Source organism: Choloepus didactylus, chromosome 18 (genome assembly GCF_015220235.1).
Source record: "Choloepus didactylus isolate mChoDid1 chromosome 18, mChoDid1.pri, whole genome shotgun sequence".
In the NCBI taxonomy this organism is placed as follows: Eukaryota; Metazoa; Chordata; class Mammalia; order Pilosa; family Megalonychidae; genus Choloepus; species Choloepus didactylus.
The window spans coordinates 10197469-10224553 of NC_051324.1; the positions used below are offsets into that span (position 1 = coordinate 10197469).

The 27085-nt window shown below is 47.6% G+C and overlaps 2 protein-coding genes, 3 non-coding genes and 1 pseudogene across 8 annotated transcripts; 2 read left to right on the top strand and 4 right to left on the bottom strand.

Moving 5' to 3' along the window:
* The first annotated feature begins 1902 nt into the window (after positions 1–1902).
* On the top strand, positions 1903–7040 carry AURKB (aurora kinase B). 4 transcript variants are annotated; one of them, XM_037809074.1, is made up of 9 exons: positions 1903–1930; positions 2248–2320; positions 3782–3905; positions 4020–4068; positions 4266–4457; positions 4739–4877; positions 4988–5136; positions 5739–5913; positions 6035–7040. In XM_037809074.1, the coding sequence occupies exons 2-9, from the start codon at positions 2273–2275 to the stop codon at positions 6206–6208; spliced, it is 1050 nt and encodes a 349-aa protein (XP_037665002.1). In that variant the 5' UTR covers positions 1903–1930; positions 2248–2272; the 3' UTR covers positions 6209–7040. The 4 variants fall into 4 exon arrangements, with proteins under 4 accessions (XP_037665002.1, XP_037665003.1, XP_037665005.1 ...); XM_037809075.1 differs by lacking the exon at positions 1903–1930 and having other exon boundaries at positions 2251–2320; positions 3721–3905; XM_037809077.1 differs by lacking the exons at positions 1903–1930; positions 2248–2320; positions 3782–3905; positions 4020–4068 and having other exon boundaries at positions 4272–4315; positions 4739–4887.
* An 8357-nt stretch (positions 7041–15397) lies between these two features.
* Positions 15398–17124, top strand: BORCS6 (BLOC-1 related complex subunit 6). The gene has a single exon (XM_037808988.1). The coding sequence runs from the start codon at positions 15465–15467 to the stop codon at positions 16536–16538; it is 1074 nt and encodes a 357-aa protein (XP_037664916.1). The 5' UTR covers positions 15398–15464; the 3' UTR covers positions 16539–17124.
* An 805-nt stretch (positions 17125–17929) lies between these two features.
* Positions 17930–18003, bottom strand: TRNAI-AAU. The gene has a single exon. It is a non-coding gene; the product is annotated as a tRNA-Ile (tRNA).
* A 252-nt stretch (positions 18004–18255) lies between these two features.
* On the bottom strand, positions 18256–27080 carry LOC119514599 (annotated as a pseudogene).
* On the bottom strand, positions 18367–18440 carry TRNAT-AGU. The gene has a single exon. It is a non-coding gene; the product is annotated as a tRNA-Thr (tRNA).
* On the bottom strand, positions 18698–18779 carry TRNAS-GCU. The gene has a single exon. It is a non-coding gene; the product is annotated as a tRNA-Ser (tRNA).
* Positions 27081–27085: the final 5 nt, after the last annotated feature.

The window sequence follows — 27085 nt, forward strand, 5'->3', positions numbered from 1 at the left end:
GAAAGGGAACCCAGAGAAGCCAGTAGAGGCCACCAAGTGCATTGCCATGTGACGGAAAAGCCACGGAATCCCAAAGATCACCAGCCTGCCAAAGCTCATAGCTTCTGAAACTATGAGCTGATAAATTCCTGTTGTTAAGCCAACTCACTGTATAGTATCTGTTTTGTCAGCTGAGAAACTACCACACCCACTTCCTGATTTCTTGTTATATAAAGGAAAATAGATTTCCATTGGTTATGCCTTTATTAACTGGGTTTTTCTGTTACTTGCACCCAAAAGTACTATGAACCGCTCTAGAAACCTGTAAGGATTTATTTGATGTATATTTGATTGAATCATATGAAATTGCCATTTTTTTTAAGTAAAAAATGATTGAACAGCAATTTCATATCATCCAACCAAAATAACTAATGACACTCTAGGTCTGTGGGTGTGTGTCAATTAGTATGCCCATGACAGCAAATAACAGAACTGATAGCTCAGAATGTGTTAGAGGAGATGTAGTGGTTCATGCAGGGAAGGTCTTGAAGTAGGCAGGCTGTGCTCAACAACGGCATCGAGGACGCGGGTTCTTCCCAAGCCTTCTGTAACGTCAGCTTCACTCAGGCTGCCCCTTCAGGACCATCACCAGCGTCAATGGGGGCTGCATACATGCTTGACCATTTCCAGCACGAGAAAAGGAACTACAGCCTAGCATTCCGGGTAGGAATCCCAAGATTCCCCCTAATTGGCCCATTTCCGTCACACGCTTATCCTGGAACCAGTGATACCATCATAGAATTCAAAGTGTCAATTGTCTTAAGTCAATCTGGCCCACCTCTGGACCTGGGATGGGGTCAGCTTCCCTCTCAGACCCACAGAATCCTAGTTGCTTTCAGGCAATGGAAATAGCTGGGAGCACGGCTGCCGGCTAGATGACCACAGTGTCCACTGCGATAGCCTCCATCAGTTAGGGACCTGTTGTCAGTAACAGCAGCCAAATTCCTGCTCACTCCAGCAACAAAAGGAAATCGGGTAGCTCGCAGCATGGAAGGAAGAGCTAACAATCAGGCCTTGGAAAGCACAGAAACCAGGGCCGTCTCAGGGATTTCAGTAACAAAAACAGTCAGTTTTTTGAGGGCACTGTCCAGAATGACTCAGTTTCAACTGCCTTACTTCTGCACCTCACTCTGATTAAGAGGCAAACTCCCCAGGCAGAGATTCCGATTGGCTTGACTTGGTCACAGTATCACCCCTTAACCTAGGGGGCGGGCACCCACCATGATTGACAGTCTCATGGGGACTGCGCAGAATGGAGACACCCGGTGGTTCCCTAAAGGGAAATTAGGGTTGTGTTATTACAACAGGGAAACGGTGCTGGACAGGCAGTACTTATAAACGTCCTCTGGTTATTTCATAAAAGGTCCCCAAATTTCTTTATTTAACCCAGTAATTGAAATTTGGGGTCGGAAGGAGCAGAGCAGAAGGGAATAAAGCCCAGAAATAGACCCAAGCATATCCAATAACTTAATATATCCAGGGTGGCATTTAAATTCGGGAAGGGGACAGGGCTGTTCGTTTAACAAATGGTGCTGGCACAACTGGCTATCCATCTGGCAGACAACAACGCTAGACCCTATCTCACACATACACAAGGATACATTCCAGATACAGCAAAGATTTAAATTTTAAAAATATAAAAGATATGAAACTGCGTGTACCAGCCCGGAAAGAAAGGAAAACTTCCCAGGGCCGGAACCCAGGCGTGCGGCGGCTCTCACTCCGCCCCTTCTATTGGGCCCCCGCGGCCTACGTCATGGGACATCCAGCCAATGAGAACCGCGCGTGGGCGGTGCGCTCGGCCAATGAGCGCAGGGCGGGAGATTTGAAAGTGCTGGGCCGCTTCAGTGGTTTGCGGCCGCCGGGCCAGGAGCTGGGCCGCGGGCTGCAGGTGAGCCTGCCTCCCGCCGGGGCCTGGCGCCGGGAGAGGGCAGGTGGTCCGGCAGGTCGGGGCGCCGTTGGGCAGGCCCGCGCGCACTCCGCGGGGCTGCTGGGCCCTCAAGGGTGGAGAGGGGGGCCTGGAGGGGAGCGGGGCCCGCAGCAGGGCGGGGGAGACTGGGCGAGCACCCGGATGCGGTGCGCAGACTGCGGCCGGCGTGCGACCTGCTCCCCTTCCCTGATCGCTTCCGGCTGGAGAGATCAGACTCATCTTTCTCTCGCTCCCTCTTTTTCTCCCTCTCACGGCTCTATTTCCTTCCTCCGGCACAGCTCCCCGCCCCGTTTCCCTCCAAGGATGGCCCAGAAGGAGAACGCCCATCCCTGGCCCTACGGCCGGCAGACGGTAAGGCCTTTTCCTTCCTCTACTCCCGACCCGCGAAGAGAGTACCCGCTTGGAGATTGTCTAAGGCGCCCCAGGCCCAGCTTTGGGGTTCTGCAGAGGGAGAGCCTCCTAGCATTTTCTTCCCGGTTATGATCGATCGTGTGGGCCCCCGGAGATCTGACGGCACAATCCGGTCTGGTCATTTGCAGCCACATCCTAGGAAAGGCCTATCGGGTGCTGCCAACTTGACTCTGGCCAGCCAATGGCCCCCGGCCTGTGAGGACTTCTGCAGAGCTGGGCCTGCTTGTCACATGCAGGTGACATCTGGGCTGAGCATCAAGCCAAAGCAGGCCATAATTCCTTACCCTTGTCCTGCAAAAATAAGCTAGGCAAGAACTAGAAATAGACTCTAGAAGGATTTAGATAAAGTTACTGTTTAAAAGGCCCAGGAGGAGTCTAAATTAATAATTTGGAATTTACTTTAATGACTTGTGTGAGGAAGGGATCTAAATAGATTGTCCTCCAGATGGTTAGCCAGTTGTCCCAACACCTTTCGTTGAAGAGTCCACTCTCTGATTGGAAACGGCACCTTTGTTATATGTATTAAATTTCCACATACGTGTGGGTCAGTTTCTGAACACTATTTTGTTCAGCTTGCTTAATTATCTATTCTGTACTGATATCGCCGTTTTGGAACAGATGTTTAAGGACCCTGGGGCTTCCTTCCCCTCTTGGCTGAAGAAGAAGGAAGGGGCCCTGCACAGACCTTGCTTTCTGTTGGTGGAGGCTTGGGCATCCTTGGAGGATTGGTCCACCAGGTCACTTGAGATAGAGGCTTTCACGGAGGCTGAATGAGAAATCATTGTCATGTCTACATCAGGCACTCTCAAAAGAAAGCTGTGTATATTACCCTGAGGTTGAAATGCGAAGCACTCCATGGGCCACCAAAGTAGCCTCCGGTGTCCCTAAGCCTATTGTTGCAAAGGGGTAAATATTAGTATTTGCTGCAATATTCAAAGCCTCAAGGACCTTATCTAAACCTTCTAGATTGTGCTTTTTAAAGGACTGTGAGAATACTTCTGCTACAACTCCTTGAATTGTGGGTGTCCATTGACCCGGCCCACTACCACTCCCAAGGCTGGGGGGCACTGGGGTGGCTGTGGGCTGGTGTTGTGGACAGGACTATAGGGGACAGCCTCATGCCTGAGAATGTGGTTGGAGCCAGGGCCAAAGAGGTGAAATATTAGGTGTTAGGGTGCATCCTTTGTTCCCTATCTTAGGCCAGTGTGGGCTGTTTATTAGTCACCTATTTTCACAGGGGGCTGTGAGCAGAGCTTCGGGGCAGGGTCGGGGCACTGGGTTCCTCTGGGATGGGCGGGTGGGTGGCTCTGCTGCACATAGCATTGACATGCTGCTTGCAGCACATTCCAGCCCGGTCACCGGGACAAAGGCGCCTCAGAGTTGTCAACTGCTCCTTCTCAGGCTCAATCGGGCCTGAACACCCTGCCCCAGAGAGTCCTCCGGAAGGAACCTACCACCCCATCCGCGCTTGTCCTCATGAGCCGCTCCAAGGCTGTTCTAGAACCTTCCAACGCCCAGCCCACAGGTAACCAGGACGGGGAGGGGGGAGAGGATTGGCCTGAGGGGACCAGAGTCTGTGGGGTGGGGACAAGGAGTAGAATGTCAAAGGTGAGCCTCAGTTTACCTCTTCTCTCCTTAGCTGGTCAGAAGATAATGGACAACAGCAGTGGGACACCCAACTTCTTAATGTAAGTGCCCCAAGCCTTGGGGTGGAGACAGGAGGGTTGGGACAGTGAAGAGGCAGCAGATGGGGGAGGCAAAACCTAAAGACAGATAGAATAGGGATGGGGGGGCAAACCCTTTTGATGACCGACAAACCCACCTCAACACCGCCCAACCCCATCCCAACCAGCACTGAGCTGCCTGCCCCCCACTTTCCAATCAGGCGATCCTTCACAATTGACGACTTTGAGATTGGGCGTCCTCTGGGCAAAGGCAAGTTTGGAAACGTGTACCTGGCTCGGGAGAAGAAAAGCCATTTCATCGTGGCGCTCAAGGTCCTTTTCAAGTCTCAGATAGAGAAGGAGGGTGTGGAGCACCAGCTGCGCAGGGAGATCGAGATCCAGGCCCACCTGCAGTATGGGTCAACGCCCCTCGAGCCAAAGCCCCTCTGCCCCTCCTGCCCAGCCCTAGACCCCTCCCTCAAGCCCACCTTGTCCAGGTTGCTTTCTCTGCAGCCGGGTCTCGTTGGCCCCATTTGGCTTTCAGTCCAGACAAGAGCCTTGAATCCCAGTGCCCCTTACCACTCCCAGCTATGGGGTCCCCATCCTGGTCCAAGCCTTGCCCTAGTTGGCCCCACCTGGGGACCTGTCCTGAGACATCCAGATTCTGTCTGAGGCCACTTCTCTCTCCCGCCAGGCATCCCAACATCCTGCGTCTCTACAACTATTTCTACGACCGGCGGAGGGTCTACTTGATTCTGGAGTATGCCCCCCGTGGGGAGCTCTACAAGGAGCTGCAGAAGAGCCGCACTTTTGACGAGCAGCGAACAGCCACGGTCGGGGCGGGTGGGCACCCGGGGCGCCGGCAGGGGGCTCGAGGCGGTGGGCACTGCCTGGACCTAGGAGCGTCTGTGCCTGTCTGATCGCCTGTCTTTGGCCCTTCCAGATCATGGAGGAGTTGGCAGATGCTTTGATGTATTGTCACGGGAAGAAGGTGATTCACAGAGACATAAAGCCGGAGAACCTGCTCTTGGGGCTCCGGGGAGAGCTCAAGATTGCTGACTTCGGCTGGTCTGTGCATGCCCCCTCCCTGAGGTAGGGTGGGCAGGGCCGCTGGCCCTGGGTGTGCAGCTGGGAGATTCAAAATAAAGCCACTTCCCATCTTGTCACCCAGAGCCATTTGGGGTTGCCCTCGTGCAATATAGACGTAGAAATATGTTTATGAAAAATAGGAAACGCAGTTTAATCTCCCAGATTTTTTGCTGAATCTGTTGGGACTGTTTTGCCATATTACTACAGACACTCCCAGGTTAATATTTTTATTGGCTTAATGGTGCAGATGTAACCTGATTCATTTAAGCAGGACATTCTTGATGAATATTTGAGATGCCCCCATTTTTCCCTGTAATTCTGAAATGAACATTGCCCTCATATCTGATCATTTTATGAAAATATGCTCCTCTGTGTGGAAATGCTGGGGGCATGTGCAGGCCCGTCTCTGGGGCTTTGGTTTATACTGTGAACCCCCAGCACCCTCAAAGGGCTGGGCCTGGCCACACCTCTACCCCCGTGGGCTGTCGGAGCCTGGTTGGAAGGCAGCCCTGGCACATCCTGGGTCTCTTGGCCCTCTGCCACCAGGCTGCAGGGAAAGGAGAACAATGTGTCCCTGAGACTCTTGTCCCCATCCCCACCCCCAGGAGGAAGACGATGTGTGGCACTCTGGACTACCTGCCCCCAGAGATGATCGAGGGACGTACGCACAATGAGAAAGTGGACCTCTGGTGCATCGGAGTGCTGTGCTACGAGCTGCTCGTGGGAAACCCCCCCTTCGAGAGTGCTTCCCACAATGAGACATATCGGCGCATCGTCAAGGTTGGGGGCTGGCCTGGGTGCCTGACAGGGCCCCACCTAATTCCCCAAACAGAGCAAGTGGGCAAGGAAGTGGTAGCCGGGGTGAAACTAACAGGCTCCGAACCTTTCTCTCCTTCTGAAGGTGGACCTGAAGTTCCCCACTGCCATGCCCCCGGGAGCCCAGGACCTCATCTCCAAGCTGCTCAAGCATAACCCCTCAGAACGGCTGCCCCTGGCCCAAGTCTCAGCCCACCCTTGGGTGCGGGCCCACTCTCGGAGGGTGCTCCCTCCCTCTGCCGTGCAGTCTGTCCCCTGAATCGTCCCTGCCTTGAACTTGGGTTTTTCCTTGTGTGTATGTCTGTGTACGTGTAGGGGGAAGGTAGGGTCTCTGGCCTGTTCCCTGATCTGTCTTCTACCTCCTTTTTATTTAATAAAGGCTGAGGCTTTTTAATACTGACGAGTATAGATGTTTACGGATAGAGACTTGGCTATAGAGGAAGCCGTCCTCATGGGGAGGTGCTTGCCCTGGCTGTAGGGGGGGGCACTGCATCACTGCCCATGGTAACAGCCTGCTTCCTGCGCTGACGCCCCACGGGGGCATCTCCCACCACCCATCGCCCCCCGTCTTTTCTTTCCCCTGCTGTGACTCCCAGGGTCTGGGACTGCTGGGGAACCTCAGCCCCATCCTGATCATCAGCCACATGGGCCCATTTTCTCTTAGGTGTTGCTGTCTCTTGTTTCTCTGACTCGAGGTTTTCCCTCTCCTGGGTCTTTCTCTTCCCCTTTGCTGACCTGGGAGCAATTGGGCGTGGCTGTACCCTGGAAGTTGTCTTTTGTTTGTTTTTTTGTTGTGATTAGAATCACAGGACTGGAGCAAACAAGCCGCAGTGACGGTGGCAGCCTTCTCTCGTTCCTGCCTTAGGGGTCCACTGTTAAGTACGAGCCTTGCTGCAGGGTTTTGGTGGATGCCCTTCCACAGGTTAGAGAAGGCTTGTTCTAGTCCTAGTTTGCTAAGGTGTTTTTGTTGTTTTTTAAATCATGAATGGCTACTGACTTTTGTCCCCTCCAGTGCTTTTTTTGCTATTTTTTGAGTATTTGCTCTTTCAACCAAAGTGATCAAGTGTATCAATAAATGTTCTTATGTTCATTTGCTCCCCATTATGCATGCTGTATTAGTTTCCTAAGGCTGCTGTCACAAATTACCACAAGCTGGGTGGTTTAAAACATCAGAAATGTATTCTCACAGCTCTGGGGGCCAGAAGTCCAGAATGGAGGTGTCAGCGGAGCTGCACTCCCTCTGGAGGCTCTGAAGGAAATCTCCTTGGTCCTCCCAGCTTCCGGTGGCTTCAGCTGTTCCTTAGCTTGTGTCACCCCAAGGTCGGCTCCATCTTTACATGACCTTCTCTCCCTGGGTCTCTCATTGTCTCGTATAAAGACACCCCATGCGGTTCAGGGCCCCCCAGATAACCCACGATGGTTTCATCTCTAAATCCCTCATTTAGTTATATCTGCCAAGACTCCCAAAATTTACATTCGCAGGTTCCAGGGGTTAGGAAACGGACATTTCGGGCGCCACCCCTCGACTTCCTATTCACATACCTAGGTTAAAACAGTCGAGTGATGGTACAAGGCTAATTTGTTTTTTTTTAAGCAGTTTCTCTGTATCTCTCTCTCCAGAGACAACCACTTCCAAGTCTTCAAGCTGTTTTGTTCTGTTTTTGGTATTTGCCACAGAGCTCCAACTCACATGCTGAAGTTGCTACTCTTTGAGTTTTCAGTTTCAGGCATTACCTATTGTTTTCCAACTGTAAAATTTGAGGATTTCACTCTTAAATCCCACTGCCACCATCAACATGTACGTTTGCTCTCCCGGCATCCTTCCAATGTAGTTATGTCTTAATTTCAGTTACATTTAAATCGCTGGAAAAGAGTTTTGGGTACCTTCCACATTGTAGATGCTTGGGGATAAATCAATGAATGAAAGAGGAGGGAATAATCCCCTGTGCTCAAGGAGCTTACAAATCTAGAGATCATAGCTAGTGTTTATATCATAACTGTGACCTGCTAGTCCAGCTGACCCATGCAGCATTCTATTTTCCTTTCTTGTACAACTTTGGGCTCTCCCTGAAGTCAAATTGTTTTATTTCATTTGCTCAGTTCTCTACGTACAGATTACTAATCTATCTCCAAATTCAAGCAGTTAAGGCAACAAACACTGACCAAAAGGTCACTTTCTCTGCATCACACAGGCCTGGAATATAGTGTGACTCTGTGTCTGTGTTTACAAGTTTGTGTACAGGTAGGGAGAAGGGAGTCTCAAGATTCTCTCAATTGTTCAGGCTTCAATATTCAATAATAACTGCTATGATTTTTCTAATTCAGGGCTATTTAAAGAATGTTTAAAATTGTCAAGCACATGGTGTGCTCTGCCACCATTTCTCTCAGCCTCACTGCCGAACTTCTCAGGCAAATGTCCCGAACCCACCAACTTCTAGTCTTACAATTCTGGATCAACTTCCCCAGGGTTTGGGTTTCAACCCTGTACTTTCTCTTTTTAAAAAGTCCTTTTTCCAAAAAAAAAAGTCCTTTTTCCTTTACACAAATTAAATTACTGGATTCTATTTTTGAATCAGGTGAAATTCTGCTTTTCTAGTTATCCCAAATTGCGGTAGAAACTAACAGCAGTAGGCCCCAGGGCCTATTTGTATTCATATGTATACACTTCTAGTGTCTAACATATTGAAATATGGGATAAAATATTGGAAAGTCATCCTCCAAGGCCTCATGAACAGAGTGGGCATATGTTTATAACTATGAGTCACATCAGATGGCCAGAAGTGACCACCAGTCTGAGAGTGACAGGCAATCAGAAGTGAGTTCTTCCTGGAGGGGCTCCCACTTCCTAGCAGACTAAAGGGGAGCAACTGTAATGGAGGAGGTGGCAAACTTTTTGTTTAAAAGGCTGGGTGGTACCTTATCCAGTGTATGGATGGATGAGTAGAAAAATGGGGACAAAAAATAAATGAAAAATAAGGTGGGATGGGGGGATGATTTGGGTGTTCTTTTTTACTTTTGTTTTTTATTCTTATTCTTTCCAGTGTAAGGAAAATGTTCAAAATAGATTGGGGTGATGCAATGGTTAGGTTCATGTGTCACCTTGGCCAGGTGATGGTGCCCAGGTGTCTGGTCAAGCAAGCACTGGCCTGTTACTGCAAGGACATTTGTGGCTGGTTAGTAAACCAGAAGGCTGGTTTATTACATCATCAGTCAATTGGCTGCAGTTGTGACTGATGACGTCAACGAAGGGTGTGTCTTCCACAATGAGAGAATGCAATCAGCTGGATTTAATCCAATCAGTTGAAGACTTTTAAGCAAGACAGACAAGAGGACCATCACTTCTTCGGCTGACCAGCAAAGCATTTCCTGAGGAGTTCATCCAAGTTGCCAGTTTGCTGCCTGCCCTGCAGAATTTGGACTCCTGCATATCCACAGTTGTGTGAGACACTTTTATAAAATCTTATATTTATAGATATCTCTTGTTGATTCTGTATCCCTAGAGACCCCTAACTAATAGAGGTGATGAATGCATAGCTATGTGATGGTACTGTGAACAGTTGATTGTGCACCATGGATAATTGTATGGTATGTGAATATATCTCAATAAAATTGAATTTTAATTAGAAAAAAAAAGACTAGGTGGTATATATTTAAGTTCCTGCAGGTCATCTGATTTCTGTCATAGCTACTCAACTCTGCCATTAAAACACCAGAGCAACTGTCAACAGAATGTGAATGAATGGACACAGATGTGTTCCAATAAAACTTTATAGACACTAAAATTTGAATTTCATGGGATTTTCACGTGTCATGAAATATTATTTTGATGTTTTTTTCAACCATTTAAAAACACAGAAAAACATTCTTGTCTCACAGGCCATATAAAACCATGGACTCAACTTTGCTGAGTCTGAATGTTGGGGATCCCAGTCAAGCTCCCCCACAGCCTTTCTTCCCTCCCCCATTGTGTTCCAGCTACTCGGGCTTATAGAGAACTTATCCCCCCACTCCTGGCTCCAGAAGGAACATAACTATTTTAACCCGGTTAACATATCCCCTTCCTCGCCAGAGTGATTGCTCAGATTACCCAGGCTTAAACCAATCAGACACGGCATTTTGCTGGCCAAAGTGCCTAAATTGGGTGTGCGAACCAATTTAGACCAATGAGATTTGAAGGGAGATCAACTAGAGCTTTTTTCGTATTCTTCTAAGAGCTCTACTCAACACTATCCTTCTCTCTCCTGGAAGGTGCAGGGGCGGGTAGAAAGGGTTCCTGGTTGCACATGAGGAACTGGCTCATTTAAGCAGAAAAGGACCTTACCAAGAGAATCTTGGGTAACACAAAACCTCTTGGAGTGCTGAGGAACAGGCTTGGAGTCTACACAGCCAGGAATAATTCCACACAGGAGTATAGCAGACCATGGCAGATTATGGCTCACAGGCTGGGGAAGCTGGCAAAGTGACTGGTGTTTCGGTTTCTGAAGCGGACGGTGAGCTTTGCCTCACAAGGTGGAAAAGACCTCAAATGCTTGGATTCACATCCAAAAGGAATGCCCAGTGGCAGCCATTTTGCCACCATGAGAAAGCCCACTTGGGATAAAGCTGCCCCCACAGAGAGAAACCAAGTCCTCAGCGGCAGCCTTGGGTCACTGGACCAAGGCTTCTCTGAAGCTCGCTCTGTCTTGAGACCGTTATTGCTTGAGAAGATAAACCCCCCTGTTTTTTCAGTCATCTTGTGTTTCCTTGCTACTAGTAGGGAATATAATAAACAAAATCTCCTGCAAACCCAGAAAACTTCTTCACAAAAATGGAAATGGAAAAAAGTTTTATTTTTGAATATGCATTAAACCAGAATGTGATACACATCACAGGCAATCTGCTAAAAAGATCACAAAGACAGAAATAAACCTCAATATTTTCTAGAGGCAGGCAGCTACAACCCATCACAGACATGTTCTTAAAATAAGCAATTACTACTCCTCAAGTAAGAGGACTTGATGGATCATTTGTCACACACAGTTCGTCCTAAATTCACCTGATAAATGGGGAGGCTGGCTGTGTTAGCCTCTTTCCAAAGGAATAATAAAATTTCTCTCTATGACAAGCAGATATTATAACTTGAGTCAGTTGCCTGAGTTAAACGCTCAACCTAGACAGGGAGATAAGGGTGCTGTCTCCCTTGATGTTTATATTTCAAAGAGATGGCTCCCAGACTTAAGAAAAATATTACTGGGGTGTTAAAAAACTGGCAACAGATTTTTTTAGGCTTTAAAAGGATATACATATAAAAATAAATAAAATAAGAATTTTTTAAGATTTACATATCAAAGGGGCAGAGAAATAATTTATGATGAGTTTTCTAAAGGAAATGCTCTAAGAAAATGAGGTGGGGGTGCATTTACGTTTATATCACATAAAGAGCCATAGCTTATAGTGCATCCACCTGCTGAGGGGTAAAAGGAAGACAGGCAGGTGTCATAACCAGAGAGAGCAGATCACTGGTGTCATGGTATATTAGCCAGGATTCTGGGTGCAGTGACAGAAAACACATCTTGAATGAGCTTAAGCCAAAAACAAAACACAACAAAACAAAATGAGGTCATTTACTTAACAAGTATTTATTGAGCATGTACTATATGCCAGGCACCATTCTAGGCACTGGGATACAGCTGAGAGCAAAACAGACAAACAGCTCTACCCTCATGGTGCCTCCGTAAGCACGTAAGCAAAATACAAATGGTGTGTGCTATGGAGGAAAGCCGGGGAAGGAAGATTGCAAATTGCTAGATGAAGTGACAGCAGTTTAAAATAGGTGGGTCATGGGAGGCCTCACTGAAAAAATGGCATTTGAGTGAGGACCTGAAGGAGATAAGGGAGGGAGGGATATTCAGGTGACCATTTTGCTCGGTAGAGGCAAGAGTTATTTTAAGTCCCTGAGGCGGGAGCATGGCCGTCCTGAGGAACAGGGAGGATGCCAGCTGGGCAGTGAGGAGCGGGAGTGAGGGGAAGAGAAGGAAGAGATGACACCGGAGAGGCCCCGGGCTCTGATCTTCACAGACAGCCTCCCAGGCTACTGTGAAGACTTGGTTTTTGAGAGCCATCTTGGGGGCTTGAGTGATGTCATCTAATTTATATCTGCAAAGGATCACTCTGGCTTCTCCACTGAAAACAGAATGCAGAGGAGTAAGGGAAACTGTTTAGGAATCAATAACGTAGGAGAGAAATGGTCATGGCTTGGACCAGGGTGGGAGCAGGGGAGAGCGTAAGAGGCAGTCAGATTCTGGGTGTATTTTAGAGTTGAACCACCAAGATTTGCTGAAGGATTTGCCCTGGCTTGTGACAAAAAGGGAGGAGTCCAAACCAACTCCGAAGTTTATGGCCTGAGCAACTGGGAAGATGGGGTTGCTATTTACTGAATCGAGGAACACTACAGAGAGAAACCGGGTGTTTCGAGGGGGCCAGGGCCAAATCACAGGAAGGAAGAGTGAAGGGCAACTGGAGCAGGGATTCCGAAGTCGTCAGGACCCATGCTCTCTCCATCTCTTGTCTCTGATTCTCTTCACTTAGCTTTGTTTTTTCCTTCTGCAGACAGTGGGCCAGGAAAGACAGGCAAGCAGCCCAGTGTCGGGAGACAAATCAGAGCTGACTTTGTAGATTACAGCATTTTATTCAAGACATCAGTAGTTTTGTTGCAGCAAGGAAGCCGGGTCACTTGCAAAAATGATTCATCTAGGGATGGCCAATTATTTTTGTAAACGTGAAAAGGAAGTTAGCTTGACTCCTACTGATTAGAGGAGAGTTTGTCCGTCTCACAGGCGAGGATTTAAGGCAAGTGCGCTTTCTTTTATTGGGTCAAGCGTAATGAACTAGGGGCTTCCTTGGCTATCTAGGCCCACTGCCTTGATGGAGATTTCAAATTTCCAAAAGATACCTAGAGTAAACTCAAGCGGGAGTTCAAAGAGGAACTAAGACAGGTTATCCCGCACTTAGGGGTCCTGAAGGCTTTCTCTATATAATTTTATCACCAGATTATCTCCAACCTGTGATCGCAAGAGAAAGAGAAGTCATTTCATACTCTCCCAGCTTTCTCAGCAAAAAAAAACAAACCAATCAGAAAGGACTTTTACTGGTCATACCTTGGTAACGTGTCCATCTCTGAGCCAATCTGAAGGAAGAAGTACTCTGATTGGCTAGACCTGGATCACGTGCCTCTTGCCTATCCCGGGTAGGGGCGGGAAGTGCGTGATGGCCCCAAAACCTCACTGGGTGGGGAGTGAGGAGCTTTCCCCAGCAGAAGAGATGCTGAATAGTCAAATATTCATCCGCTAGGACTTTTAAGATGCATCTAGACCGTGTCCACATGCCCAGTTTGTTACTATCAGGCTAGACTGAGCCACCATCGCCTGGCGCTCGAATGAATGCCAAATGCCGCAGCTCCTTCACCGAGCCTGGCCCTCTTGCCCTCCTCCAGACCTTCTCCACAAGTCAGTAATCCCAAATCATGAATCCCATCGCCTCAGTCCCTTTCCTGCATTCAGCTTCCCTTTCTCGATGGAGGTTCCTCCAACTTCTAAGATGTATCCATTTAGGGCTTCTTTTAGAGCAGAGGAGTGACTAGGGTTTTATTAAGCCGTGGGTGACTATAAAATACTGAAAGCTGGCAACTGTGGGCTCCTTAGGTCTGGTGAAAGGACGAGCTGCTGTCACTGGGGTTGGCTGGCTAGGACCCTGGCAAGGACCTGGGCAACAGTTATTATTCCCAATTATTTACTTTTTGTCATGCTGGTGAAGATGTGATGGTATCACTTGTGTTTTTTAATTGTAGTAACATATATATCACATTATGTTTGCCATCTTAACCATTTTTGAGTGTACAATTCACTGGCACTAATTACTTTTACAATGTTGTGCTACATTTACCACCCTCTATTGCTAAACCTTTTTCACCACCCTCTATTGCTAAACCTTTTTCACCACCCAAAACAGAAACTCTCTACCATTAAGCAATAACTTAATAACTTCCATTCCTCCTGGTTACCTCTAATCTACTTTTTGTCTCTAAGAATTAGCTAATTCTAGATATTTCATTTAAATGGAATCCTACAATATTTGTCCTTTTGTATCTGGCTTACTTCACTCAACGTGTCTTCAAGATTCAACATGTTGTCGATTATCACTTCATTCCTTTTTGTGGCTGAATAGTATTCCATTGTATGAACAGACCACATTTTGATACCACGTTTTGTTCATCTGTTCATCCAGTGATAGACACTTGGGTTGCTTCCACCTTTTTGGCTACTGTGAATAATGCTGCTATGAACGTTAGTGTACAAGCATCTTTCTGAGTCCCCGCTTTTAATTCTTTGGGATAAAAGAGATTTAGTCAAATGTTTGTTTTACTAAACACCGATGTTTCAGGGCTTTTGTTGTATATTGCAATTTGCAACCTTCCCAGTGACTGCTATACCATTGCACTTAGAAGAAAATCTCCATTCCCTAAACAAAACTACCATGTCCTACCATGCCCTGGTCCTTGCCTGCTTCTTTAGCCTCCTGGGCAGTAATCCTTCCCCTTCCTTATTCCCTTTGAACTTTGTCTTCCTCCTCCCCCCAGCTTCTTGAATATGTCAGGCAGCCTTTTCTCTCTGGGACTGAGTACCAGATGTTTTTCCCTCTGCCTGGAACGTGGCTGGCTACTTCCACTCCTTTTTTTTTCTCCTCAGTTAAATGTATTCTCATTAAAGAGGGCTTCTCCTGATCCCTATCTAAACTTGTGCCTGCCCTATTCTCTATAACAACTTATTTCCTTTATAGTGCTTATCACAGTTTGTGATTATTTCATTTATTGAATAATTTACCTCGTGGCAAAATCCTACCCCATCCTCCAAGAGGAAAGACTGTCCTCGTGGAGGGAGCAGGAGACAGAGACAGAGCTGCAAGATCACAGAAAAGCCAGTGAGCCTGCGCTGTCCACAGTGAATCACCCGGGGCAGTTCGATGCTAGATCTGTCATCCAAAGACGATGGAACGAATATATGCTCTAGTGATGAGTCTGGTTTCAACCTTCTAGACCAACCAGGTGCGGTTCATTCCGGATGGTCCAAGCAGGCTATACTATTTCCATCCCTAGAACCTCTCTAAGAGCCATAAGTCTGGTCCCCACGTCCTGTGTTACCAAAACAACAGTTCTGGGTTTGACGATTGTGGGCGGGACGCCAGTATTTCAGGACCTTGGTCTTTAAGACCTGCCCCCTCAACTTTTTGAAAGGGCAGGGCGATGTGCGCGGTTGTCACCTCCTTCTCTCCGCCCCTTTTGCTCTCACGTGCGTTCGGCTGTTCAATGACGGCTCTCCTTCCGGGACTTCCTGGTCGCCGCGACCAATCAAAGTGTTTTTCCTTTACGATTGTCATCCCGCGGCCAATCGGCGCGCTTCTGCCGACGCGCCTTAAAGGCGCAGCCAACCCCTCCAGGGCCGAACCGAATCAATTCCTCGGTTCCGGCCCCCACTTGCAGTATGGAGACGCCCGGGGGCCGGCCTGGGCCTGAGGCGGAACCGCTGGCCCTAGGAGAACACCAGGCCGCGATCTTCCGCGGCCGGCCGGGCGAGACGCCCTGGGAGCCACACTCGGGCCTCCGGGTGTCGGAGGAGGAAAAGGCCGAGAACGTTGGGGGCGCGAGCCGCCACCCCGGTCCGTCCCCGAAGACTTCGAGCTGCAGCGTCGTCCACCGGCCGGAACGGGAGGCTCGGGAGGACGAGCCCGGACACCGAGGGGCGCCGTCTGGACTCGGGAACCGCCATGGGGCGCCGAATCTGGAGCACGACCCGCCCCCACCCTCCCGGCGCCAGGACCCTGAGCCTCCCGAGGAAGAACCTGCGACCGAGGGAGTCTGCCGTCGGGGGAGCCCGGGAGGCGGCGGGGTGACTGCTGAAAGGCAGCAGGAGGAGGAGGACAAGGAAGAGGAGGCGGCGGCGGCCGGCAGGGCCGGCCGCTCCTTCTCCAGCCGCCTTCAGGACAGCCGCAGCCTGGACGGGCTGAGCCGAGCGTGCGGCGGCGCGGGGTCCGCAGGGGGTGCCGAGGCGGGCGCGGGCGGCGGGCGCCGCGCCACCATCTCCAGCGCCCTGGAGCTCGAGGGCACGGTGAGCCGCCACGGCGACCTCACCCACTTTGTCGCCAACAACCTGCAACTCAAGATCCGTCTGAGCGGCGCCCCCCAACCTCCACCCCCTGCCCCTGCGCAGCCCTGCCCGGCGCCGGCACCCACGCCGGCCATCCCGCCCATCGACCCCGACGTGCTGAGGGACTTGGAGAGGCTGAGTCGGGAGCTGGGCGGCCGGGTGGACCGTCTGCTTCGCGGGCTGGGTGGCGCGGTGCAGGAGCTGACAGCGCTGAGCGTGGGCTGCATCCAAACGTACCGCGACGCCGTGGACTCCCTAGGCGAAGCCGTGGACATGAGCATCAAGGGCATGTACACCCTGCTGGCGCGCTGCGAGGAGCTGGAGCGGGCTCTGCAGCCGGTTCAGGGGCTGGCACGCCAAGTCCGGGACATCCGACGCACCTTGGAGGTGTTGGAGGCCCTATGCAAATGACCAGGAGGGTAGGAGAGGCCGGGCTGGCAGGGGCTGCGCCCAGCAGGACCCTAAGGACTCAAGGAGCCCTGGTGGGAACTGTCCGGAGAGGGGAGGCATAGTGTTGAGGCTCTTCCAGATGCCCTTAGCAAGCTGGCGCCCATGCTCTTGGTCTTTTGCAGCTGTATATGGGAAAGTTCTAACAACTCTCCTATAGGAGGAAATGATGCGCTGCTTCTATTCAGTTGGCTACCTGTAGCTCCCAGTTCTCATCAACTCACCCTAGCTAGAGCACCATCCCTGGGAACCCAGGCTTTTAGGTCTCAGGTTGAAGGTGGAGGCATGACTCCCGTATGTGATCGAGAGGGGAGCAGAGGAGGTCCCAGCCCCCACTGTGGCCCCCCAGCCTCCAGTGACCACATCTCAGGTGCCAGGGACTGTGGGAGCTGGAGTGGTCCTTGACCACACCCCATGCAAGTGGTGGTGCAGACGGACCACCTCCTGTTTCTGCTCTCTGGCCCCCTACAGTGCTATTTTCCCAGTCAGAACCAGAGTGGAGCTAGGAGGATTGCATTGCATGGTGGAGAGGGTGGGGTGGGGGTGGGGTGTCACTGCTCTCAGGGTTCAGATGGCGTTGGTGGTGGTTTGGAAGCCCACCTTTTGGGGATTGTTCTAATCAGTTTTGGCTTTCCGAGTTCTGTGGAATTAAAATGCTGCTGCTGCTAAGGCTGAGGCTCTGTCTGTGTGGGGTTGCGGGGATTGAAAAGCCAAAGGAATGGGAATGAGGGTCTGTCTTTTTGCTTGGAGCTCCCCTGGGGCCGAGGTTTGTTCCGGGAATGGGATCCCAGACTAGGAAGGGCAGTATATGATTGCTGCCTTTAGGCAGGAGATCAAAGGGACAAGGCAAAACGCAAGATGCTCACACACACAGGTCCAGAGATGCAGCAAAAGCAGAAACGGAAGCTAAGTGCTCCGGAACGGGAGGGATAGGGTCTTCTCAGGTCCTGAAGCGGGGAGGAAGAGGCGGGGCAGATTGGACATCCTTGCTTCGGAAGAAGACTGGGACCGCTTGTCAGCTCCATTCCTGAGTCCATTTCCCACACCATGCACCTCAATTCCACATTTACAATTCAAGAGAATCCTGCCTCAACCCCTGGCAGCCTTCTGTTCACAGTTCACAAGGTTAAGTTCCAGGAGTCCCACGTCGTGGTCAAGAGACCTAGAAACAAAATTAACAGAAAGTTTTTTTGGACCTCTTTACTCCTCCCAAAGTTAACATTGTGGAATAAGTTACAACACGCTTCCATTTTCCATAGAGAAGACAAAGTTCAGGATGTTGCCTCATAAACCTCCCTCAGTTACATCTTTTAAAATAGTTTAAACAGCCACACATTTTTTTAAAATTTCGCAACTGGCCCGTACGGGGATCGAACCCGCGACCTTGGCGTTATTAGCACCACGCTCTAACCAACTGAGCTAACCGGCCATATAGAACTAATGCGAACGCAAGAATTTATGTAGAAAGTGACCAAGCCTGACGCCAGGGAAATATAAAAGAGGGTAAGATTACTTGAGAGGTGTAAAACTGGAATGCAGAAACTAACGTGCTGAGCACTTCTGAAAGTAACAGCCAAAATGCAATATTGACGAGCACAGATGACAGTTCTCTAGACTTTGGCTGCAGGTCGAAGCACAAACTTGGGATGCCTGAGAGACAAAATGTACGGGGTGCCCGCGCCTAAGAAAGCCCGCTAAGAAAGCGGAAGAGGTACGACATCTCCAAGTGGATTCCCAGAAAGCGGCATCCTGGCCATAGAGACACAATATATTAGAAAACGACAGCCATCGGAGGCACCGCTGGGATTCGAACCCAGGATCTCCTGTTTACTAGACAGGCGCTTTAACCAACTAAGCCACGGCGCCGGCCAAGGGCGCGGACGCTCCCTATTTTCTTGGCGCAGGTCAGCCCCAGAGTATGCAAGAGAACCAACAGACGGTATTTGTTACCCTTACACCTCTCGGAAGATAGTGCAGGACGGTTGAAGTGTACGACGGAGGAATATTTTAATAACCCGTGCTTGGCAAGGGGGAAACAGTGAAAGGAACAGAAATAACCGGAATATAACCAAGGAGAGGTCCTCCGCGGATCACAAAACTAAATCTCCTTCAGGCCACCAAGCCGACGAGGATGGGATTCGAACCCACGCGTGCAGAGCACAATGGATTAGCAGTCCATCGCCTTAACCACTCGGCCACCTCGTCTGCAGCTACTGTGGCACGAAACTTTGTTTCTGTCGCCTGAAGTCTCGCTCTTGCCTGAGATCTGCCGAGTCTCGAAGTAGTGAATTCCGAGGGAGCACAACCAGCAATCGAAAAGGACTCGGCGGGCGTCGGCAGCATAGCCTCCCCCCTGCACGAGCGCCTGACCCGCTTCCCTCGAGCTGAAGGACCTGGAACGTACGCCGGTCCTCAGGCCATCGGCCCCGATCCGGTACTCGAATCTGCCGGAAAATTGACCGCGACGTCGTTGGGCTGCACCGATTGCGAGGCAACCGGGCTTTGCGTCGGAACCCAACTCCTCCTCTTCTTCTCTTACCTCCCCACCGCTCCCCTCCCCCGCCCTGCCCTGCCTTCAGCTTCCCTCGGCGAGCAGAAGAAAAGTATCTGTAGAAGCTGAACCCAATCCTAAGAAAGGAAATGACTCCGACTTGGTTTGAACACGCAACCTTCAGATCTGGAGTCAGACCCGCTACCGTTGCGCCACGAGGTCGGTTAGCCACAGCCGCCGACAGTTCTCCTCATGACGACTGGGTTGCCAGACGGCCGCGGTCCGGGAGATCGATTCGCGAAGCGGGGGGGCCTGTCTGCTCTTCTGAAAAACTGCAGAGTGGGCCAGCGGAAGCGCGCGGCCTGGGCTGGGTAGCGGTTTTGCGCGCTCCGGGCTCTGCAGTCCTCCTCCCCCGCCCCTGGCGTCCTGTCGTTTGCCCTGCGCTGGTCGCCAGGGGGACCCAGAGCTCACAGCCCCGCGGAGAGGAACCTGGGCAGGAACCGATGGGTGGACGGGTGCCCAGCAGAACGTGATGTCGCCAGGCCAGAACTCGGTGCACTTGAGGGGGTGAACGATTAGCCCTTCCAGCAGTGCGTCACCTCCCTGGCTGCTCACTACAATCGCCTGCGGAGCCTTTAAAAATAGCCATGCACAAGCCCCAGGCTCAGAGATTCTGGTTTAAACTGTCCAGGATGGAGCCCTGGCACCAGTATTTTAGTCTTTTTTTTTTTTTTTTTTAAAGTTGAGGTATCACTTACATAAAGTGAACTGCACAGATCTTAAGTATCCATTTTGATGAGTTTTGACAAATGCATACACCCTTACAACCCACGCCCCTATCAAGATATGACACTTTCATCACCCCACAAAGTTCTCTCATGTCCCTTCCCAATCTATCCCTTCCTCTCCATTCCTAGAGGCAACCACTGTTCTGATTTCTATCACCATAAACATCAGCATTTTTTAAAGCTCCCCAGGTGACACAGAGCTAGTAGTTTCTGCAGGGAGTTACGGAAAGCTGGAAGAGACCGCATTACGTTCTTCAAAATGAGGGTTCGACAGGTCGAATTTCTGCACATTCTGCATACTCTCACCTCCCGCTCACTCCCAATTCCTTTGCCCCCATCACTCACCTGAAGTGGTTGCCCCGAAAGTTTTCAGGGACCACAGAGAAGCCAAAGCCCGCTGAAGCTTCTGGGGCCTGGCTCGAATTGCAGTTCAATTCCTGAAATATAGCATGTATTCAATAAGTATTTAAGTTGATGAGGGGTAGCTTTAGCAAAAGCACAGGGGTAGGCAAGAGCGTGGCCTGGAGAGAAAGAAATAAGTCTGGGGGAGCTGAAGAGCATAGGATGGAGGTGGGAGGTTTCGCAGTTTTGCAGAAGTGAAGTATGTTCAGGCCAGCGTCACCCTCCAGAAGTATCCGCTGGTGTTTAAATCTCCTCCATTCATCCTATTAGTTTCCAAACACAAAAGTAAAAAATTAATTAATTAAAAAAAACCACAAAAATTTAAAAAGAAAGAAACCTATAATTAATTCTACTTTGTCCAGATCTGATTGTCGAATATAGTAGCCACTAGCCCCATGGGGCTATTAAAATTAGATTAAATTTAAAAATTCAGTTCCTCAGTCCCACTAAAACATTGCAAGTGTTCAATAGTTCATGGAGGTAGGGGCTACCATACTGGGGAAAGACTGTTGGGCAGCGCTGGTCCAGAAATTGAGAACTGGTGGCCTGAGGGCTATGTGCTGCTGCCCTGAAGGTTTCTGTTTTGTTGTCGTTTTCCTTCTTTTGTTTTTGCCATCAAGTTTTTGTTGCTGTTGTTGTTTGTCTCTCTCTCTCTCTCTTTCATTTTTTTAATTGGCAAGCAACATTTAAAATTAGAATAAGAAGCTGGATCTCTGGCCTCTCTTGGGGAGGAAAAAAACAAGAATCTGGCAACACTGGACTTGGTTTCCCTCGAGACAACTGATTGAGGATGAGTAGTCATGCACCCCTCCCCCCCGGATTTTGTTTTGTTTTATTCCTCCTAACTTCAAGGAACTTCATTTATTTGTTGCAAACATTTGTGGTGTTCTAGCAGAAGAGACACAATAAATGTGGTCAAGTAGTACATAGAAAAAAATTGCAGTTTGTTATGGGTTGATTTGTGTTGGCCAAAAAGACATGTTCAAGTCCTAACCCCATGACAGGTGAATGTGACTTTATTGGGAAACAGGGTCTTAGAAGATGTGATTAGTTAAAAGGAGGCCAAACTGGATTAAGGTGGGCTCTAGTCCAGTATGACTGTTGTCCTTATAAGAGGGAAGTTTGGACACACAGCAGATAGACAAGAGAGAAGATGACCATGTGAAGACATAAGCAGACACTGGAGTTTTGCTGCCACAAGCCAAGGATCCCCTGGATCCACCAGAAGCCAGGAGAGAGGTGTGGGACAGGCCCTGCCAACACCTTGATTTTGGACTTCTGGCCTCCAGAATTGTGAGACAATAAATTTCTGTTGTTTTAAGCCACCCAGTTTGTGATACTTGGTCATGGCAACCCTGGAAAACAAAGCCACCATTTATACTGACAATCAGTGAGAAGTGATGGGTTGTGGTAGTTAAGAGCTCAAATTTTCAAGTCGGTCTGGGTTGGTGTCCCCAGTTACAGATTCTGTGATCTCAGGCAGGTAAATATACTGCTCTGTGCTCAGTGTCCTTATCTGTTCCCAGCTCATTGATGATGACGTTTAAAAGGCAGTGCATTGGACATGGATGATTTCTCCTTCCTTCTTGAAATACTTTCTTCACTTACTCTCCTAATTTCCCGCCAGCTCACTGGCTGCTTTTTCTTGATCTCAGTCCCTGTTGGTGCTATGTATTAACTAGATAATTGGCTTTGGCCCCAGAGAGACCTTTTTGGTGAATCTCAGTCTCTGCCACTTATGAGGTCTGCTGCTTTGGCAAGTTGCTTGACTCTCTGGGCCTTTCTTTATCATGTAAAATGCAAGTTTGCTTTTTTGGAGTTGCTGTGAGGTAAAAATGGTTTACCTGGGACAGGATGGAGGGGATTGTAATGAAGGCTTGACTTCTCTGAATGTGCTTTGTTTTGCAGATTTCACTTTGGAAACATGTAAATATTTAACATAATAAGACAAAATTAAACCATAATTTAAAAAATAAAAAGCAATTCATGTAAATTTTAGAATCATTTTGTAAATATCTTTAAAAAAATAGCTTGTGATTGGGATTGTGCAGAATATCAAATTGGGAAGAAATGGTGACTTCTAACAATACTGAGTCTTCCAATCCATGAACTAAGAATACCTCTCCATTAATTAGATCTCTTTGATTTCTTTCATCAGTGTTTTTAATTTCTGGATGCAGAGGCTGTACATATTTTGTTAGATTTATACCTAAGTACTTCTTTCCTTCCTTCCTTTTTTTTTTTTTTGGTGCTATTGTAATTTGGTTTTTTTTATTTGAAATTCCAGTTATCCGTTACTGGTATTAAGAAAGCAATTGCCTTTTGTGTATTGACCTTTTATCCCACAATCTTGCTATACTCCTTTATTAGTTCCAGGATCTTGTGTAGATTCTTTGGAATTTCTATATAGACAATAAAAGCAATCTGTATATCAAAAGCAAAATGAAACTACTGACCCTATTGGCATAACAAATCAGTGGCTTAACCACCAGAGAGAGGAACTATTTAAAGTGACTTTAAAATAGTAATTGTTTTATTTGTATATCCCAGATGGATATATTCTAAGGATAAAATGACAACAAAAGCAACAACAAAAACCTGCAATGAAAGATTAAGCCATTTACATTAACCATATTGCTAACGATAATACCAATGCAGGATAAAGCAAATAATTAGTTATATTCATGTTGCCAGGAACCAAGATATTCAGCATAAGAGAAAAGAGATATGGATATAAAATCAAAGAAGTAAAACTCCTCTAAACCTAAATTTGAATCAGTAATATAAATGTGAATTTAAAATAAATTTTTCTCTATCAAAAAAAGTAGTCCCGCATAGCTGTGTCCACTGCAAAGAGCTGTGAACAATGACCACCCCAGCAGCAATGAGTTCCGCCAGCACCCAGATACATTTCCTCCTTACAAGGAACCAGAAAAATGAATCATTCCAGGTATGGGCAGGCAATGTAAAGATGGGCCCAGAACATTTTGTCGTAGCAGATGGCAAGGAAGCTATTGAAGATCCCACGATTGTCAAAAAGACAGGGCCAAATTGAAGAGGCTCAGGCTGGTCAAAATGGGAACAATTTGAGCATCAGAAAGAATAACTGCAATGGACTGAAACAGACAAAAAATGTTAAAACCCACAAGTTCGCAATGGTACTGAAAACAACTAATTAGTCACCTTTGGAGGATGCTAGGGAACCAACTCATTCAAAAACCTGAGAGTGGAGAGATGGGTGTGGGTAATATTTGACTAGCATCCAATGTTATCTTTTTTGTTGTTGTTGTTATAGAACACAAATGATTTGCTTCTTTCTAATGCTTTTATTCTACATTAATTACTACCACAGGCTAATGTTTAAAAAGCAAATAAATTGGACAGATGCAGGACAAAAATTGGTTCACCCAACTATAAAAGGTGACATCTGCTTTTAAAAATTACAATAAATGCAGAAGTGCTGGATGCATGCAGTAGCCTTAAATGAAAAAAAGCATCGATTCCCACTGTTCAAAACAACAAAACAAAAAACAAAAAAAAAAAACAAAAAAAAGCTCCTCCCTGCAAAAGAAAAACCCACACATCTTACTGCACTCCACCTTAAAATGCATCATATTGGGTTTATTTATAACATCACAAAACTCTAAGAGTTAAAGTGAAATACAGCCAGTATTTTAAAGATTTAAGAGCCATTATCAAAAATAAATTATATATTTTTCAAGGTACAGAAACCCAGTAGCCTGGGAACCCAGTAGCCTTTCAATAGCCACATTGGTATCATCTCCTGTTGCTATTTGCACTTGCAAGTTTGCTTCAAAATTAAAAAATCCCATTGCACTGAGCTGTTCCAGTTGTTTCTGAAATCTGATTTCTGGAATCTGTAGCACAATCAATTGTTCACAGTACCATTTATACTTGTGCATTCATCACCTCAATTTTTGAACATTTTCATTACCGCAAAAAAAAGAATAAAAATTGAAGTATAAAAGAACACCCAAAACATCCCACTGTCCCCCCATCCCTCCCTATTATTCATTTACTTTTTGTCCCCATTTTTCTTATTTGTCCATAAACTGGATAAAGGGAGTGTGAGCCACAATGTTTTCACAATCACGCGGTCGCACATTGTAAGCTATATAGTTATATAATCGCCTGACAAACTTATAAAACAAAACATACTTCAAATAATTTTCAAACAATGACTCCAAAAAATAATGCATTTCTAAAAATGTTCTGAGATAGAAGGTGTTAAGTTGTAACATTTCTTCTCTACAACTATAGCAATGTTGCTTTTCATGTCTAATATAGGACCAAGGTTACAATTTTTGTAGTGCAGTGTTTTAGAATCCATATCCTTAAGATTGTGCTTTTCATTACAAGAGTGTCACTTTTTCTTTTTTTTAATTTCTAAATTTCTAACATCCTGCTAGAAATGTGAACAGAAAACAATCATTACCTGAAGATTAACGCCAGCAAGAGCCTGCAGCATTTGTTGAATAAACTGCTGGTTTCCAGGCTCAGTGGTTCCTGCTATGGGCCTTGTGTATTCATTAGGTGCAGAGCTAGACCCATCGGTTCCTGAAGGGCCTCCAGAGCTTCTTAATGTGCCTAGGCCAGGAGTAAACCCTGGGATGAGGCCAGGGGCTTTCATTGTTAATGTCTGCAAACCCTGCTGAATCTGTAACAGGGCCTGCGTTGCTCTAGGGTTTGACAGTGCTGATAGTGTGTCAGGATTCTGCATTTGTTGGAGGAAAGTTGGGAGCTGTTGTCTCGTTTGTTCTTGAAGCTAAGGATTTCCAGCAAATAAGGGATTATTCAGCATCATCTGTGCAGCAAAGTTGGGGTTCTGGCTTAGTGACTGCATCATGCTTCTCACATATGGGGCAGATAACATGTTCTGCATAAATTGTGGATTTTCAGTTATGTGTTGCAACAAACTGCATTCCTGGCATGTTGAACATATTGGCTCCTACTCCAGGCCCCAAATTTGGCACAGTGGTCCTCTGCCCAGCAGTGCCACTGGCAGCACTACCACCAGTGCCACCCACAGTGCTGGTGGTACCACTGGAAGCTGATGAACTCTGGGATGTTGGTGGAGCCCATGGATTGGGTAGTGGGTGTCTATTTTCTGCATGAGAAGGTTGACTACCTTCACCTGAAGATTTATTGCTAAGGAAGCAAATGGATTAACACCAAGCTGCTCTTGTGCAGCACTCAGCATTGGTTCTTGAATATCAGTGTACATACCCCGTAAAGCATTATATCCCCCTGGGATGCTTTCCAGGTTCCTCAAAGCTCAGTGCTGGTTTCTCATCGTTTCTTGCATCATTGCTGGATTCCTGGCAAGTTCCAGTGTTTGTCTCACTATATCTGGATTATTCAGTTTATGACTAATTTCTGGATTTCTTTCTATCGACTGTTGCACTCATGGATTGGCCATAATCAACTCCCTCATCAGGTCACATCCAACATTATCTTGAGTAGAAAGTAAACTCCCCCTTCTTAAAAATAATTGCTCAGAAAAATCTAAATGATCACAATTTTTATTTTATGGGGAGACAAGTGAATTTAGAGGGCTGTGCTGTCCACTAAAGAGGTAGTTTTCATGGCTCCAATATATTACCATTACATATATACTGCCATTACATAGCTTCAATGTATAGGAAAGCAACACTTAAGGACTCTCAATCCTAGAAATCTTTCCTGCTTTTTTATAAAGCAATTTAATTTCTCAATTATAATACTAAAGACTCAAAAGGAAAACTTAAAAGGTTTATTGTTTTAATCTTTTCATTTAAAAATAATTTTATTTACAGAAAAGTTGCAAAAATAGTACAAAGAATTCCCGTGTGCCTTCACCCAGAACTCATTTGCTTTCTCCTTGTTTCTCCATCTACCTAGACAAACACACAAATATATATATTTTTTCCTAAGCCAACTGAGAGAGTAAAAAAAAAAAAAGGAAGTCCATTTATTGCTTTGGGGGCCTGGAAGAGAGAAATCCACTTCATCTCATTTTTGGCCAAATTCCCTAAAACATTTAACATTAATTTAAGAATAAACGACCTATTTTCAAAGAGCCGTTCCTTGACAATAGTAATTCTAGCGTTTCCCAATTACCGGGCGTCTTTGCCTTTGATCTCCCTGACTAGAATATAAACTCAAGAAGGTAGGGACTTTGTCTTGTTTTCCAGTGTACTCCTAGGGCCGGCACTAGGTGGTCAATGAATATTTGTTGAATGAATGAATGAATGAATGAATGAAGATATCAGAAACGCCTTTTGGGCTTGTAGCCTAGAGAGGCTACAAGAAAGGCCGAGATGGTACTAGGGATTCTTGCAGGGAGGTGGGCAGGGACTTGGCTGTGAGCAAAGAGGGCGGGGAGGACTTTCCCATCTGCACAGATCCCCTAGGGGCCTAAAGGTCAGTGAGGTCGCCGACAGTAAGAGGTCCTTGGACTGCGGTAGTGTGCAGGTGGGTGCCGGCCGCCTCACAGATCAGGAAATGCCGCGTTGAGTCTGCGTCTCTACCTCCCAGGCCTCTTGGGGACGCGGGGCCGGTCCCATTCCCTTCTCCTCCCCCTCCCTTTCCCAGACTCTGCCATCCACTCTCTTCCAAATCACGCCTCTTATCCATATCTCTCTTCAAGAGAGCTGGCCGTTCCCTGCACTCTGCAAATCGTTCACTAAACTAAACTAGCTCGCTTGAAAACTCGGGCGGAAGGGAGCAATCTTCCTCAAGGAAGTCTCAGGTTCCTGGGCTTGCGGCGGCTCGAGATCGCACTGCTCTCGCGAGATTTCCAGCGAGCCTGACGCGCGCCCGCATACGCG